Below are 18,259 nucleotides of genomic sequence, written 5' to 3' on the forward strand. Positions count from 1 at the left end.
CTCAGCTGCTCCAGGTTCAGAGAAGGCCCTGCATGTGCTGCAGGACACAGAGCTGCTGAGGTCTTCTGCCCTGCAGACAGCCAAGGAAAACACACCTCACATGCTACAGCAGGGATCTGCTCCACAGACAGCAGCTGAAGGGGCTGCCAGAGCTGAAAAGGTGGAATGGAAATGAAAGGGTCATTGAACTGGGAGGGGGTAAAGCACTGCAACACTTTCACTTCATTTTCAAAGGATTTGATTTTAATGCCCGCAGTCACGGCACAAAATGTTGGACAGCAACATGTGGGAAGTCTTTGGGGAGTTCTCCCCTTTTGAAGGCAGAAAGAAGGCTGAGAAACAGTTTTTATGATACAGGGAGAGCCACCTGAATTCACAATATTGAATGAGAATGTAAAAAACAGCAATGATAATAGCCTGAAGGACTGAGCAGAACTTGGGAGCAATTCTAGGACACACACATGCAGCCTTTTTCTCCCATCAAATCTGCAGGCTGAAAAAGACCAAACAAAAGCAAAATACATGGAAAGATGGTTAGGTGGATGATCTGAAATCTACTCTCTTTTGAGGCACCAGAAGCAGTAAGATTGCAGGCTGGAGAGAGTTCTATGCAGTGTTCCCATTGTCAGTCTGTCTGTAGTGGAAGAGACTCCTGGAGTCCAATTTTCCAGAGTATTTGAGAGCTTCAGCAAAAAGCTTTGTCACCTGTCAATACAAAGCAGAGGAGGACTGAGCATTGCAAAGGCTGCATGACAGAGCAGGCTCCACACTCCTGCTCTGCCACCCTGAAACCTCCTGGTGCAGCTCCAGTCCTCGAGTTCATCCAAATCAATACCAATTTCAAGGTGGCTGGGCACAGGATATGCTCCAGCCCTCTGGAACCTGTGTGTCCAGCTGCAGAGATGCAGATGTGCCCAGGCTTCCTTTGCAAGACAGCTCTGTCCTGTGAGAGCTGTTGTTTGCAGCCCAAATGTAAAGACAACCAGGCTTATTTTCCTCTCTCAAACTCAGAGATTAAGACTTTACAATCCAAACAGTTCAGTGAAAGGCATCAAGCAGGTGTGGTAATAAATTTTGGCTGGGGACCCTTGTTGTAGTTGTCAGAAGGTGTTTTGCTAGTAGGCAATGATGCATCTTCAATTCCCCATTTCTGCTAACCATGCCTGGCCATCATCCTGTGAACCTTCAGCTTGTCATTCTCCCTGCCCCCTCTCACTCCAACCACAGCAGAAGCTTTTGAACAGCTGGACACCAGCTCAAGGCACTGGGCTCCATGTCAGTGGCCACCAAAATCAGTGAGAGTTTGGCTGCTGTGCTTAATGAGAACCAAATGAGGCTCTTTTGTGACAGTCAAAGCCCCTTGCAAAGGAAGGCAAGGTGCTGCTGGCAGCAGGAGTCCCACCTTCCATTCCCTAATTTTTATTCCCTGTCAGTGTGTGAAGGGCTTTGTCAGGAGCTACATAAAACCCACAGGGACTGGTAACTGGGACTGCTACAGGACAGGCAGCAATTCCACCTGGATGGCACTTCTGAACTGGACTGCCCCAAGGATCACTCAAGAAAGCACAGTTACATCCTGCTGTAAGGTTTAAGGAGCCAGGATAATATAATATACCAGGATAATATTCCACTGAAAAGCACTTCCCATGCCTAATTTAAAGATGTTACATGCAACCCTGTGTGAGGTGCTTGTTTTGAAGTGAAAATGATGCAGCAACAATTTCAGCTGCACAGTGCGGGACTCAGGACTTCAGAATTTGTATTTTTTTGTTGGGTTTGATTTGGTTGGGTTGTCATTGCTGTCATTTTATATCGTAGCAAAAAGAAGATATATTTGAACTGTACCATGATTTTCAGATACATTATTTGTCAAAGATAATGAGGGTCCAAACAGACAGGAATTTATGCTCACAAGGGCTTGGAAGCTCTGAAGGCTCTTATGTCTAAGAGGAGAAAGAACAATATGGGAAATACCTTGAAGTTGGTGAGCAGAGCAGTCCCAGTGTCAATAGCCATCCTCCTGATCACATAATTATCATGGAGAAACCTGGTGCTGCTGTTGGGCAGGTTAATCACCAGATCTACCTTCCTATCCCTCAGCAGCCTGAAGAGACAAGGCACAAGACAGTGTGACAGTCTGTCCTTCCTAATAAAAACCCCAAATTAATAGCACAGGCAAGCAGCTAAACAACCCTGAAAAATGTCATTTGAGCTTAGTCTTTGCTCAAGAAATGAGGGTTGGGGGAGTTAAGGCACTAAGCTTTATTCAGGATTTTGGATTTATTTCAGTTCTAGTCAGCAATGCAAAGCAGTATTCAGCCTTGATACAGCTCAGCAAAACTGAGATGTTTATTTAGCCTTTTAATGACAGTCAGTCATGCTTCAGTTAAAGGCATGATTCTCACTCAGGTAAAGGCATGACTGACTGCCATTAAAAGGCTAAATATTCAAATTTCATGTATCCTTGTATGAAAATATAGCATGGGGCAATACATGTAAGCCATACTAAACAGGACTGTGCAATGAGATCCTCATTAAGCTGAAACCTCCCTACTGTGGCATCTCCAGACAGAATCAGATAAACCAAAACTTTTGGATTGAATTCAAAGCCCCATTAAACTGCTACCATTGATCTCAACAGGACCATCAATTTACCCCTTGCATTTGCTGTCCTGGACTGTAAACACACATTGGACAAGGTGGGTGGGTCTCTTACCTCCTGACTGAAGGGAGGCCAGGGCTCTGGCTCTCCTGTGATGGCCATGCCACGGGATTTGCTGGGATGCCATTAGCATTGAGCCAGGCTGAGGTTGCTTCTGTGGCATAAAGCTGTCCCAGGAAAAAAAGATATATTTACTATGTACTTCACAATACCAAAACTTTTCATTGAACTCATCTGGGCCTGATCCAACACACAGCCTTGTTGTCAGAGCTGGTTTTGGAGGGCATTTTTCATAAAAGGGGTGTCTCTCCATATAGAGAGACACACAGAGAACAGAACAATCTTCCCAACTTTCTGTTATCTGTGATTTCCTGATGGATGATAGTCAGTGAATGCTAGTAGCACTACCAGAAGCAGTGAAGTGGCTTAGGAAAGCCTAAATCCCTGTGACTTTCAAAAGGGCTTAAGTTCAATCACTTGTATTTTTTTTTTTGCCATGTTTATTTTCTTTTTTAATGCCTAGTGCTAAGTTTTGAAAAGCAGAATTCTCACCAATCTTCTGTGGCTGTGCTGCTTTTCCATAGACATATGGGTGCAAAATACAGAGGAGTTACAAGAGTGATGTAAACACCACAAAGTTCATCTATCTGCAGCCTGAGTGTCACTGAAAATGCAGCACTACACAGATATACTCCATAAAAAAGGGTTTTCCTTCCTTGTCTCCTGCAATACATGGCATCCCATTGGCATTTTTATTTCTTGGAGAAGCTGGGGGAGTGTACAATGTCATCTTGGCTGCAGAGCCAGGGTTGTTCCTGCCCTCACAACAGACCCATATGCTCAATTAAACATGAAAGCTTTTAATTGGGTGGTACCTGCTGACTTTATGGATCCCTCAGCTAAAAATCCCTGTTGTAAACTGAAAACACCCTTTCTTCTCTATCCTCAAAGGAACTCCAATGTTCCTGTAGCAGGCTGGGGACATTTGAGATTTTGAAAGCTCTCCAGCTTTAACTAAGTGGAGCCACCTACCTTGAAGCCTTGCTCATGCAGCAGCTCTGCTACACTGAGGAACCTGGGGCGGAAGGACTCCTGAAAAAGGACATTTTTTAGATATAGCACCAAAGGCAGGATTGGGAACAGTACATTTTTGGGCAACATGAAGCTCCTCCCCACTGTGCTAAGAGGCAAACTCACTTTTCTGTGCTGAGTGTGTGCATGGACGGAAATGTCTGCATGTGCATGTACAGCACAATTCCCAAGAGAACTGTCTGGATCCTGAAGCCCAAGTGACTCTGAACTAAGATATATTGTGTTACACCAGAGAAAGTGTTCCCATACTAAGTCAGACTGCAACCACTAAAGATTTGCTACTGTATATGAAATATCTGTGCAATTTCCTTCTCAAATACACCAACTAGCGTCTCCTCAGCTCCTAATTAAATATATTTTCAATCATTGCTCAAACATTTGCTTTCTTTTCTGGCAGATAAGATATATGGATGGTTTTGGGCTGCTCTGTTTGCACACTCACACAAATAAGAGCTTGGGCATGTGTGAGTACATTTCTAAGTGGGAATATGGAAATGGAGTCAGGAGATTGGGATGCCACATTCCCATGGGGACCCGAATGCCTGACTTACAGCACCTCTGAAAGATTGTTTATAATGCATTTCCAGACTCAACATCACTTAGAAAGGTACAACCACCTCCTGCAGACATCTCCACTTGAACAAGCTGTTTTAGAGTAACAGGTGAAAGTATCAGCCTAAGTATCTCTGGGATGTTGAAGGTACAGCAATGCAAATATCACATACAACACATGCCCTCCTCACTCCCAAGGCAAGCCAAACCTTGCTTTTAACCTTAGCCTGCTCCAGTCTCACACACATTTGCAAGTAAGATCATTACAAGCTCCCTTGTTCCTGCTGGAGCTCCTGATAGCTTAACCTTTATGGATGAGAGAGCAATATCCTGAAGGGTCAACAATTTCCTAAGGAGAAAAGGACTAAACAGGGTTTTGTTTTTTTTCCTGAGCACTCCTTCTGAAAGCCATCTCATTCTGTACATTAGCAGGAAAATATAAATATACAGTGTGACAGGGCTGGCAGCTTCCCAGTCAGAGAGAGTGGTTCTGCCTTCTGGTCAGGGGTGTTGGCTTTCACAACAGTATTATAAACTTCTATCAAACATGTACTGAACACTTGAGACACATAAAACAGCCTCTCTATGAAAAGAAATTACAGCTGTCAGCTTGCATTGGAGCAGCCTCAGATTTAAAAGCTGGCTGAAATAACCTGTGTAAGGAAGCATTAGTTGCTAAAGGTGAAAAGTACAAGCAGATTTACTTAGTGGAAGGTATTTATTGTAGGAGAATTGCCTTTTTTTTTCCTTTATCTGAAAAGTTCCATTTCTTATAACTCCTCATGTTTTCCAGCAAGCCTTGCTGTTTGTAAAGAACTACATCCTTAGCTCATTCAATACAGAGACATCAGTTCTCACTGAGATCCAGCTCAAAATGAAGCCAACCCATCTCCTGTGAGAATCTTGGATCTGTATCCAAACCCACAGTGGAGGATGCAAAAATTCTGGTGTGTAAGGAACCAAGACAGAAGGTTACCTTGAAACAACAGACTTGGAGTGCCAGGATTTAAAAATAAAATACTCCATTAATGGTTTCTGCATCTTGTGTGTAAGACAGATGCACTCCATCCCAGAGATATCACTGAATAGCCCAATCAGGAAAGAAAAAAAACCAGCTTTTTAACTTTTTTGCATAAAATATAAATTATTTAATGGCTGAGTCAGGGTTTCAGCACCACAGATTTCTCCAGACTGTGGGAAGAGATAGGTTATCAGCTGACATTTCATTTGTCTACCATGGAAGTCATACTCCATCTCTCCTGCCGGAGCATCAGACCCCTCAGATCCTGGGGATCCCTGTCCTGGGCAGTGTCACTGAGAGCTCTCAGCTGAAGGACACCTCAGCAGGCTCACAGTCCCCACCAGCTGCCCAACCTGCCTCGTGCTGTGCCCTGGATGCAAGGAGCACTCCCCTGCCTGAGCTTGGGTGGTAACTGGGCTGTCCCCAGCTCAGCATGGCACAGCAGGTGACCCCTGGCACTGCACACCAGCCTGGCAGCTCCCAGCAAGGTGGGTTCCTTGCCTGGGCACCCTGGGCTCACTTTGGGCTGCAGATCACAGCAGCACCATTTGATCTTGATTTGCAAAATACCCCAGAAACATTTGCAAGGAAACCAAGATCTCCCTCTCTACCCCTGTTAACTTTATCCATTTGACTTTTACCTTCAAGAAGCAGTGTCCTCTAACCTCAACATGATTAATAGCAAAGGTATAAATGTGCAGCATACCAAATCACTGAAATATGAGCCTAGCTGCTTTGGATAGAAGCAGAATTCAAGACCGTTTTGCTTCTTACTTCTCCTTCTGCAATAGATAAAAATTCATTCTAAAAATCAGGGTGAGGTGCTAGTCATGAAGCAATGAAGCCTTCAAAATTAAGGTGTGCTTTGAGCTCACCATCTACTGCAGGTGAATCACAGCACCTTCCTCAGAGACAACCAGGGGAGCTTGTGTGTGTGCTCTGTGCACCAGAACAGGGTGCAGAAACCATCCTGGCATTTGAAAGCACTCAGTGATGGTTGAGAGAGGCTGTGTGCTATCTGTCCTTCTGAGGCTGTGTTTCCCTGTGAGGACACCTCAACAATTTTGCCTGTATGAGGCAGGTGGGTATCAAATTCAGGGAGCCCCCAATGCAGGGAATGATTGGCATCTGACTCCATGATTCAGAAGGCTGAACAATTGTTTTATTAAAACAATACAATTTTACATTATACTATACTATATTAAGGAGATACTATACAAAAGATACATACTAGAGAAAAACCCTTGACTGCCTCCAGACAGCCAGAACACAGCTTTGACCCAATTGGCCAATTAATATAAACAACCATCACCAGAATCCAATTAAAAACTCTCTTCAGGTAAACAATCTTCCTAACACATTCCACATGTGCAAAAACAACAGGAGCAGAGAATAGAGATAAGAATTTTCTCTTTCTCTAAGGTTCCTCCCTGCAATTCCCAGGAAATATCCTTGGGAAGTTGTGCCTGCCTGCTCTCTATGAAGAGAGCTACAGGTGGGTTCTTGTTTGTGATTGAAACAAGAAGAGTGCTGGTGTTCACAGCCTGCCTGATGCCTCTTATTTCTGCAGAGGGGGGCTCCCCTTTTTTCCAGCCAAATACTCAAAGACCACTTACAGTCTGCATGTCAGGTGAAGGTCAGCATTTCAACCTTCCCTTCCCACAGGGTTTATTTCCCCTTTGTTTCAAAGCAGCCCATTGAAAAGTACATAGGTGACAATCTCCAGACTGGGGAGAGGACAATGCCTGGTTCTCAGAATCAACTTTACACCTCTTGATTTGAAGTTTAATTATAGAAGAAATATGCTGAGATACAGAGAGATCTTTAAGCGATTGATCTGCTGTTTTAAAGTTTCTTTTGCAAGAAAATAAACTGTAAACCACTCATTAAAAAGACAGAAACTTATTACTTTTAAAAGGTTTGTGGAGTTGAGCTTTGGGCTTTGTTTTATCTTTTCTTTTTCCCTTTTATTTTTCTTCTTAACACCTTTGTACAAAGAACATTTGGCTCAGTTTAACAGCTACTGACACAGAACTTATAAATGCTTTCTATAGCTAAAATGACTTTCTTTTCTGCCCATTCCCCTTTAGCTGCTATCTGGAAAACACACTTAAACTTTAAACACTTGTCTCTCTCCTTTTTTCTCCTCCTGGCTTTGCTTTTCTCCTTTTTTAAATGCTGTTTTAAAATATGCAGTATATACAGTAGACATGCAGTACCAACTGCCCAGAGTTTCATACTGAACTTTTAAACTTTACCTAGGTAGCAAGCAATTTTTCTGCTAATTAGAGGTAACTTGGAGCAACTGTTTCCATCCCCAGGTGTGTGTATATATGTTGACATTTAAGGACTCAGCAGTAATCCTTGTTAGCAGAAGTCATGTTCCTTTCTGGCCACTTTTCACACACTTCCTTCACATCCTCTGCTGGCACAAACAGCCAAAGACATTTTTCACACCCCAGTTGTCTGACAGGAAAATTCATCTATTCGATGGTTTTTGTTTTATCAGCCTTATGCAATCATGTAGAGCATCAGCTTATTGCAAGCACAATGTGAAAATGGCAAGAAGCAGCCACATGGTTTTTTGGGGCCCAAGAACAATATAGATGAATAGGAAGGGCAGGAATTTTTGAGGAACATCCTAAAGTTTACAAGTGTCTCTGATTTCGGCACTTTATGCAGTCAGTAACTATTCCTTGATAAAGAACCAAGACTTTTTTTCCTTTTCTGTGTGTTTTCATCCTGAAATACACAACCTACTTGCTGATCCAGGCCTGTGAAAAGGGCAGGGCTGTTCCTAAGGAAAATCCATCAGAAATTTCCTCATGTAAAGGCTCTTTGCAGAACCCATTGCACTGGAGAGCATTCCCATAATGACTTCATTTTAACTTTCTGTCACTGAGCAACCTTCAGTGATGACACCAAGAGATGAAACCCAAAAATTCAAGCTCTAGTCCAGCATGGAGTCAGGGTCTGCATCAGAGAGGCAATCCCTATGAGGAGGGATTCTGACAAAGCGTGGAAACCAGAAACATCACTACTAAAATGTAGCATTGGCTCTTCTTTCCTGGCTCACAAACTTCTGGTTTTAATACATCCTCAGAGGGATTGCCTCTTGGATGCAGACTCTGCAGGTGCCTTGCTACACTAGAGCTTGGATTTTAGGGTTTCATCTCTTGCTGTCATCACTGAAAGTTGCTCTGTGTGACAGAAAAAACTTCTGTAGCTGCCAGGTGACCCTGATAGTTAGAGGGAAAACCCTCCAGACCAGCCTTGCTGAATGCAGTAAAGATCTCTCCTGTTTGCTCCTCGCTGTCCCACTGCACTTCAGGATGAAATGCAGAGAAAACACATCTAAGCCATAAAGCCACATGAATGGAAACAAGGCAAAAGCTACTGAGTTCCTCTGTGTTGGTCCTTTCTAAGCTTTGATTTTTTAGGACTCACCTGGATTCCAATCAAAATTCCTTTCTTAGGAAATGTAAACCCTGTGGCAAGCAGAGCCTTCTGGAAGGCAGAGTACACATCCTCCCCAAAGCATGCAACCTGCAGAAAGGCACAAAGAATGCATGAGGGGAAAACCAGAAACAACCCAAAAACACTGCTTTGAAAAGAAACAGGAATGACATTTTCAAAGAGGATCTGTTGTTTCTGTGGGAAGAAGACAGACTGCTTTGCATGGAGCCTGCAGGCATGGGGAACAGAATAAATCAGAAAATCTTTGCAGACAAATCTCATCATTTGAATGAAGCAATAATGGAGGAACAAGCAAGGCTTTAGTTTCAAACAGCACACTGAGGAGTAACAATTGATTCTGCTAAGTTATTAGGATGCTGTACACAGCCTCTGCTCCAGTGTTTGGGATTGCACTGCAAATTATTTAACATAATGGAAGGCTTAGACACCAGTGAGAGCTGTGCACACAGGCATGCTCCTCTGTGTGCCTGCAAAGCAGGGTAAGGCTGGGCTTGTGCTCTCATGCACTCCTGCCATTGCTTGTGAAGGAAAACCACAGGATATAAAGATGCTTTTCCATTAAAAGTCCATAGATGAACAAAATTCGAGTAAAATTTTAGCATTTACTTAAGAACAAAGGAATCAGGAAAATTCATAATAATTTATTTTAAATAAAGTATAATTTTAAAGAAACAGTTGAGGAAGAAACCACAAAGAATAATTTAGCAGCTCTCCAGCACTCAGAATTGGATGTGGAGCTCAGTTGCTGACAGACTGTCATACAATAAGAATCTTGTGAAAAACTGCATTCCTAACCAAAATTTGGAATTCTGGTGACAAAAAAGAGGAATGAGTGAGCTTTTGTGAAAGTTTAAAAAGATAAAAACCAACCAACCTTCACTTTTTCTGGTCAGCTCCACACTTGTGGAAAAACAATCAGAAGTAGAAACTGTCACTGATTTTTGTCTGTGAAATAACAAATCTACCAACAAATACATATGGGATAAAGGAGCTGATTGAGAATTGCTCTCCCATTTTCCTCTTATGGTCCTTCCCATCTCAGAGTGAGCCCTCACATTCCTGATCTCACCATGGTGAGCAGAAAACAGTATTTCATAAAAAATAAATTATGATTTGCCACATCTACTGAAGAAAAAAAAAAAAAAAAAAAAAAAAAAGAGAGAACTAAACAAATAAAAATCCCACAAGGGAAGGGATAAAAAAAGTCATGACAACATGAAATATTCTATGTTTTCCATATGTTTCTATGTGTTCTATATTCCTGGACTTTTCAGGGTGATAGACAGACCCTCCCTTGTAGGCTCCCAGTCTGTCAGGAGAGGTTTATCATTGTGGCATTGTCCACAGCCACAATACTCAAAGGGACCCCAGCACTGTCTTCCCCTATTGTGGGAACCATGGCTTCCAGCAAAATAAATCTCTGCCAGACAGATGTGACAAATCCAAGCCCAGATCAAGCCATGTGTGTGAAAAATGTCTGTGAGGAATAACTGAGCTTTTTACCCAAAGCAAGTTATTATACTTACTTCACTATAAGAAAGACTTTCATAACTGTCACACTTTATGGCATTTGTGAATATGGATCTTTCCAACTCATAAAAGTTAATAATCCCTCCTTTATGACCATGGTAATCTCTAACTCTGTATAAAGCCCAGAAAAATAATTCTTGTCCCTAGTTACATTTTTATTCATTTTTTTTTGGTGAGGAGGTTGTCTCTATATCCTATTTTGTTCTGAAAATCAGGAAGTCACAGAAGTCACTTGACTTTTTTCTGCCCATTAACTATACAGAAAGGAAATCTTCTGCAATACTGATTTCCAGCATATTATGAAGAGTAAAATAAAGTCATTCTGGAGAGGTGTAGGAGGCCTGAGGCTGTTCTTACTTTGTATCTGGGTACTTTTCCATACTAAAATGGTAAATGTTTCCTTTGGACATACCCAAGCTCACACTCAAAGGTGCAGCCCAGGATCTGCCACCTGCCCAATAATGGTACAGCAAGTCTGATCAAATTGCCTGAGTGTTTAATCACTTTCCAAGAGGATATTCTGGCCCAGAATAAGTTTTTGCTACTGCAACTCATTCTAGAAATAACAGAACGCATAAAATCTAAAGATTACTTGGGTGTATCTATGGACACCATTGACAGCTCAGCAATAACTCACACAGAACAAAAGGTTTCTTCATGAATTAAGTGATATGGATGGAAACCTGTGCCTGTGAGGGTGAGGATGCTGAGCCTGGCCCAGCCCTGAGCCCTCACAGCATGCCATAACCACACCAGGAGATGTTCCAGCAGCACCCCACAGCCTGGCTACACAAAGAGAGAGTGGGCAAAGCTGCCCAGGCTCATCCTGCCCACAGCCCCTGCAGCCACCACATTTTATTGTCCCTTTCTTTCACTTGGTTATCAGGCAACAAGAAAACACCATACATTTTTGCTGCCTCTAAGCAAATGGCACATTCCAAGACCAACCACTCATGCCTGGGATTCTCCACATCACTGCTGTCCATGGGGCTTGGGAGCTGCCACCACTTGTTTTTCAGAAGCTCATGAGTCATAAAACAACAACCCAGAACCCAAAAATTCTCAGATAAACTCATTTCAGGCTATCACACCAACCAGGTCCTACTCAGGGAGCTGACATGCAGGTAAACAGGGACATCCAGTGGCTGAAAAAACCCTGGTTTTTCCAGGACATTGTGGGTTTTGCAGCTAAGAAAGATGTCTTCAATTTTCTGAAGAAGCAACAGTTGCCATCATGATTCAGGCAGTAATAAGATCACTTTCAAAGATTCATGATGTTTAAAGTCAACTTGGTTTAAAAAAAGAAAAAAAGCAAATCTAAAAGATACCTCCCCAGTAGAGGCCATTTCACACCGGAGAATAGGGTCAGCATCTCTCAGCCTGGACCAGGAAAACATTGGGGCCTGGGGAAAGAAAGAATAAAAATTGGATCATTTTAAAAAATATAAAAATTCCAGCTACACTTGGGAGTGACAGAAAGAGACATGAATTTATCCAAAAAAAAAAGCAGTGGTCAAGGCTGAAAGCAAAGAACTATTTGGTAAAATAATTCCCTCACCATCTTGATGATGGACTGGAACAAATGCCCATTTATTCCACCAATAAATCAATCATCCAACTCTGGCATCCTGCTCACATTCCAGTGGTAGACTTTCCTTCAGTGGTAGCCCACTATCAGTATGGTTTTAAGGACACATTTTTAAACAAAAAGGCTGTGAAGCACTTAATTCATGTAACAAGGAGAGAGATTATCTGAATCCAGTTGGTTTTCCAGAGAATGCTGTTCTCCATCAAATGTTTCATTTGCAGAAATAAAACTATTCCATAAGAATACCCTTTTTTGGTGCAAACAAGATAAAAATTTGCAAATTATTTCATATTTACCCCCTCCTCCATCCAGAAATATCCATTTGTAATTTTTTTCTCTTTGTATGCTAATATTAAGTCCTCTGATCACTGTTGTTTTATTATTATCATAATCTGAGGACTTAGATCACAGCACTGAGTTCTCTTGTCTCATTTGATCTTAAAATAAGAAACATGGAGGGGAGGGAGGAAAAGAAAGTTTCTGTTAAAGAACCAATGACCACATGTAACAAACACTGAACAAATTTCTTACTACCAAATAATTTTCTGTTGAGCTTCTCCATGTCTTAAACTACTGATGGCATTTGCATAAAGGTTTCTGTTTAGAAACAAATATATTTTAAAATTTGAAGCCATAATTCTGTCCCTGGAGGTCCCCAAGGGTAACAATGAAGATAAAACAGCTGCTGCTTCATGACACCTAACAGTGACCAGTTAAAATGAGACAGGAGGAATTCAAAAGGCTTCTCAAAAAATGTTGTGTGTCTTTGAGACTTTCAGATCAGTTTTGTTTCCACTTTAGAGAAAATGTTTACAGTGGCCAACTCAAGCAGAGATATGACAGTCAAGATGGATTATTTTAATACATTTAATACATGGATTATTATAGTACATTGTCTTGAAAGGTAACAAGCAGCAAAGCCTTCCACCACCTCCCTACTTTTTATCTGCCATGAACATGAAAATGCATCCTCAGGAGCAGACTCTGGTACTGCAACTAAACCCTATTTAAAACTTATTCTCTGCCCAGGATTTCATCTTGGTCAGGCCCTGATACTTGCACCAGTCTGAAAGCAAACATGGCAAGACAGTATTTGAGTCACTGAAGGTTAAACAGTGGTACTCAAATCCACAAAGGAGCAGCTATGTTGACAAAGAAGAAAAGAGTTTTGTATTTTTCTCTCAAGAACTGCTGAATAAAAAAGATCCTGTGTCCATGCAAATACTACTAGCAATAAATTGTAAGAGGATAGGAAATATGATGCATGAATAACAACAAACAGGCTAAACTGGGATGTTTTTCAAAGTTTAGCGTTTCCAAAGGTGTTAGCAGGTTTTTATATTTGACAAATCCACTCAGGATGCAAGAAGTATAAAAAGCTTTGTAGGGAAGTTTTCAAGAATAAAGCTGGGTTTTCTGCTCTGTAGCCAGCATTCCCAGGAGATACAAAACTCTTGGCAGTTCAGCTAACAACAGTGCAGAAGCCCCAGGTCTAAATAGTAGAAATGTACAAAAATAAATTAGGCTCACCAAAAAAAAAAAAAAAAGAAAAAAAAAAAAAAGAAAAAAGTCTCAAGTTTGAATTTTGGATAACGCATATCTGTGGCATCAAAATAAAATGTAAATATATATCTATACTGGCTGGCTTGGGACATAAATTTGGCTTGCATTTTAATAGTTCTGAACATTTTATTAATAGAAAGATGTTAGGTGTTTTCTGCTCCCTCAGTTTTCACTTTATATGGAAGCTATTAGAGCTTGAAAGTTTCTGTAAAAACAATTCTCATTATCCTTTGGATTTTCTGCACCACTGTTTTAGATTTTTTTATGATTACTTTTTTTCTCTTCCACTAAGCATTCAAAAACATCTACCATCCATTTTATTCTGTTGGGTCCTATGCAATTATGGAAGGTAAAACCTTGGCCTTACTGAAACCAAAGGATGCAAGACTTCCACCCCTATTTTAACCAGTGGTGTATATAAAGGGGATGATGTGGATTTGACAGCCCATGTCCCAGGTCCTGCAGATAAAATGTGGGGGGCACCCACAACACAAAGTTGTGCATGTCCACATGTGTATTATATAGTATTATGAAATAGCCTGAACTTCAACTCTGCAAGTGTAAATTTATTATGCAGTTCATAAACTCAGAGGACTCAGAGTAGGTTAGATGCTAAAAATAAAGGAAGACTTGGTTTCACTGGATAATTTTCCTCTGATTTATCTCTAAAGTTTCCAAACAGATGATCTTGACAGAAACTACAAAAGGTCAATTTGACCTTTGGCCAATGAGTAAATTGTTCTCTCTGAGCATTAAAGTACTAATTGTATATTAATGTGTTCCGTGCTGGCTCTGTGGTGGGGTTCCTGTGGTTCTTTTGGAAACCATACCTTAATCCCCACATATCTGGATGGAAAAATGGGATGTTCCATTGTGGGGAGGGATGACTCATTGACCTGTTTCCCAATCATCACTTTAGTGGCCACATCAATGAAGTCCACCCCCAGAGTCTTGGACACAAAGGGGAAGGAGCGTGAGGCCCTCAGGTTGCACTCTATCACCTGGTGGGATTAAAAAAAGAGAAATAGCAGGGTTAAGCACTGTGCAGGGAAAAATACATTGATTTGTATTTTTTGAAAGCAGCCCTGAGTCCTCTTGGCAGACATATTCTTCAGGCTGTCAAATAGGAAACACAGAGATTGGGATTATTTTTAAAACAGGGAAGAGGGGTGGGGAATGGCCAGCCTGAGATACAAGCAGCTGAGATCCATCTCTATTTGTCTGAATATCAGAGCTGAGGGGAGCCAGACTTCACAGGAACATATGCACAGGCATTAGGAACAACCTCCAGAGGTCCAACCTGCTCTTTTCCCATGGTGATGGCACTTCCTGAATGCCAGGACTGTCCTTGCTGACTTCCCCCACCCACATGTGGCAGCCATTCTGCCAGGCAAGGAAGTACCAAAGAAGTTCTGCAGAAGTTCTTCTCTAGGAATTCAAGAGCAGAAGAGGAATTGCTGGAAGTGAGAATAAAATGGAGTGAAAGGGGGTAAGAACAGTGATGGTACAAGTGAAAAGCAGGGGCTGTACAAAGATAGGCACCAATGTGGGAAAGCAAGGAAGGACAAACTCTGTTCTCTCCCTCTGGGGAGTTTCTGAATATCCATGTGTGAAACAGGGAAAAGGTGAAGAACAGAAAGTACATTTTACTCAACTCATAGCCCAAACAGGAATTTTTCACCAATAATGCATCTCTTCTGTTTCCTGTCAGTTTTTCTTCCTATCCACGGTATCCTCAGTCATGCTCTGTTCACATTCCTCTGACCTCCTTCCATCAGCAACAGAAAGCCAACTGTTACCCAGAAAGGGTCAGACACTGCTGGACTTCTGCTGCTAATAGCTACCAGGAATATTCAGATAACCTTCCTAATAGCTTATAGTAATTGTTTAAACACTCATATTGTCTTGCTTTCTTTTCAATCCCTTTGAAGGCTTAATTCAATATCAAAATAGTTAAATCTGAGAGAAGATATTGGAGATCTAAAAGCCATGCTACCCAGTACATGGGATGAGGTGCAGTGCTGCCCATCCTATTCCAAACTGACAGTTTTGGGAAGGACAGCAGCCCAGAGTGAAACAAAGCTGACAGACAAAGCAAGCAGACTCTCTTCAGCCTCAGTGTGAAGGCAGGGGAGGATGCTCTCTGCCACACAGGCAGGGAGAGCTGTGTGACAAAGGGGGGCACCAGCTCACACCCTCTGCCAAGGCAGGTTTGGTGTCACTGCCACCATGGCCCCAGCACAGATTTAGAGCCCACAGGGCTCAGCACAGCACAGGCCCTGACACACTCACAGCAGCTCTTACCAGCACTTTGCTGCCTTGCACCAAAAACTGGATATTGAATGGACCAGAGATGGCAAAAGCCTTTGCAATCTTTTTTGTAGCAGCTTTCACCTGTTAAAAAACCAAATTTAGAAGGTGTTAATTACTTATTCTATATACACACATTAAGTTCCACAAAATAGAGATCATCATGGCAATAAATCACTACACTTGTGGATTTCTTTAAACACCATCTCTCTCTGCCTTGTTTTTTTTCTCTATACCCACATTTCGGCAATAGCACTATTTCAAAAGCAAACATGTTTAATTTCTCCAGTAACCTAGAGCCTGAAGTGCCATTTGAGGGCAAAAGTAAAAATCACGTTTTTTGTGTGTGAGAAAGCAGAGGGGAGAAGGAGAAAAACAAAGAATCAAAGCCTTGCCCTGTAGTAATTCCTACACTGGAGTCTTTATACCTTTCTTGGTGACACAATGAATAATGGTTTGTTATTTGAAAATAACTAATCAGCTTTGTGAGTGTCCTGAAGTCTTTCACCAACATGCCTGTGCCATCACAGATCAGTGGGAGGAGGCTGGGTAGGAACACTCTGGAACAAACTGGGAGGAAAGCCTTATTTCCCAGGTGTGTCAATACAAGGGTTTGAATAGCTTTGCTCCAGGAGATGGCTATTTTCAGAAACAATACTTTGGACATTCTTGGAAACAGAGCTGGAGCACAGATCATTGCATTACAGCTTTTGCTGGCTTCCAAGCAAACCCCTAACAGGATGACATAAAGTAACACGGCACATTTCATTTAAAAAATGCATCTTAACAACTAACTCTGTATCACAAGGTTTATTCTTGGAAAAAAATAATCAAGATGAGGTGAGGTTCATTCATCCTGATACTATTTTTGAAAAAGCAGGCAGCTAGAAAGTCATACATCTGATATAATCATTTAAGTATTGTGGGAGAAAAGGAAGTGGAAAGAGAACCATGGCTTATGTATGAATTAGGCAATAATCTACTGCTACAGAAGCTGGTTCTAAACCAAGGAAACAAAAAATCCCACGGGTCTATAAGTGTGCACTGTTTAAATTACTGAGATACAGTTCAGATAATCAAACCAATCACAGGGACACTCTGACATCCTATACTTGAACATACTAACCCCGCCTTGAAAAAATCATTGCTGATTTTATTTCTCCACTGGTGGTGCAGGGAAAGGAAATCCTCATTTCCTTTTCTCTTTTCAGTGGTAGAGCAACACACACCTTCTCCAAGGCTTCCTGGCTGATGCTCTGTGTGGGGAACACGAGGGTGGCATCTCCTGAGTGAACCCCTGCGTCCTCCACGTGCTCTGAAACAGCGTGGGCAATGACCTGCACACAGCAAGGAGAGAGCACTCACTGGTTGTCACATTCACAGTACCTGAAAAATCCCTCCACCCAGGATTTTTCTCGTGGGAAGCTGAGAAGCCTCAGAGAAAAGGAAAACAATTCTCATCTCATTTGCTTCTCCTGTGCTGTGCTCATGTGGAATGTGTTCTTTGGCCAATCAGTGTCAGGACTCTTTCCAGAGTCACGAGTTTTCATTAATATCCTTTTAGCATTCTGTAAGCATCCTTTCTGTATTGTTTAGTACAGTATTCTTTAATATAATATAGTATCATAAAATAATAAATTAGCCTTCGGAGAATATGGAGTCAGATTCATCATTCCTGCCTTCATTGGGGCACCCTACAAATACAATAATTAGTCACTTCACCCTCTCAGAAACTGCTCCTTCCTCTCCAGCACAGCCCAGCCTCCTGAGCCGAACTGTAGCTGGACAAAGGATACAGATGGAGGAGGAAGAAAAAGTCAATTTCCTAAAATTTTGGGGAGAATATGCCCGAAGCAGACACTGGGCATATGAACAAGGAGACCACATCAGTGTCTTTGCTATTATGATTAAGCAAATAATGAATATGTTAAAAACTACAACAGCCTGGAAATTCTGGGGCTTCCTTCCTCTAACACATGTGGGCTCAGAAGGTAAAAGCTAAGGAGGCTTTAAACCAGCTTTTTAAAGTTCTGCTTGCCAGAACACAAAGAACAAGCATGAACTAACATCACTGGTATATCATTTTATCCCCCCTCTTTTGTGGTGTTTTAAGCAAACAGAGGAAATCCAGGCCTAAGGATTTAAATTGAATTAACTGCATCAAGGCATAAAACCTCAATAGCAAAAAAGTGATTGTGTCTGCTGGTTAAAAATTAAAATTGAAAAAATATTATTTCTCTTAATTCTGAACTTTGTGGGGGTTTTGCCTTTGCTGAGCAATGAAAGGCAAGACAAAATTGAAAAAAAAAATGGAATAACTCTAGTAATTGCATAACCCATGATAAAGTTCTGAAGAAAGTAATTTCTGAAGGTAGTGATTTGCAAATCTGGTAAAAATTATATTCAAAAGGATTCATTTACATGGATAAGCAATGCTTAAAAAAATAACTGGTTAGATGCATAC

The 18,259-nt window shown here is 41.5% G+C and overlaps 1 protein-coding gene across 1 annotated transcript in view; it reads right to left on the bottom strand.

Moving 5' to 3' along the window:
- Positions 1–224: 224 nt before the first annotated feature.
- CPS1 (carbamoyl-phosphate synthase 1) overlaps positions 225–18,259 on the bottom strand; it is a 90,256-nt gene continuing 72,221 nt past the window's right edge. The window contains exons 30-38 of the mRNA XM_058028142.1: positions 17,025–17,132; positions 15,790–15,879; positions 14,316–14,486; positions 11,663–11,737; positions 8,775–8,873; positions 3,695–3,754; positions 2,717–2,829; positions 1,975–2,104; positions 225–705 (exon numbers count right to left, since the gene is read on the bottom strand). Of these exons, the coding sequence (XP_057884125.1) occupies positions 607–705; positions 1,975–2,104; positions 2,717–2,829; positions 3,695–3,754; positions 8,775–8,873; positions 11,663–11,737; positions 14,316–14,486; positions 15,790–15,879; positions 17,025–17,132 (945 nt within the window). The 3' untranslated portion in view covers positions 225–606. The remainder of the gene's footprint in view (positions 706–1,974; positions 2,105–2,716; positions 2,830–3,694; positions 3,755–8,774; positions 8,874–11,662; positions 11,738–14,315; positions 14,487–15,789; positions 15,880–17,024; positions 17,133–18,259) is intronic.

The sequence above is a fragment of the Melospiza georgiana genome, chromosome 7 (assembly GCF_028018845.1).
Source record: "Melospiza georgiana isolate bMelGeo1 chromosome 7, bMelGeo1.pri, whole genome shotgun sequence".
NCBI classification, from domain to species: Eukaryota; Metazoa; Chordata; class Aves; order Passeriformes; family Passerellidae; genus Melospiza; species Melospiza georgiana.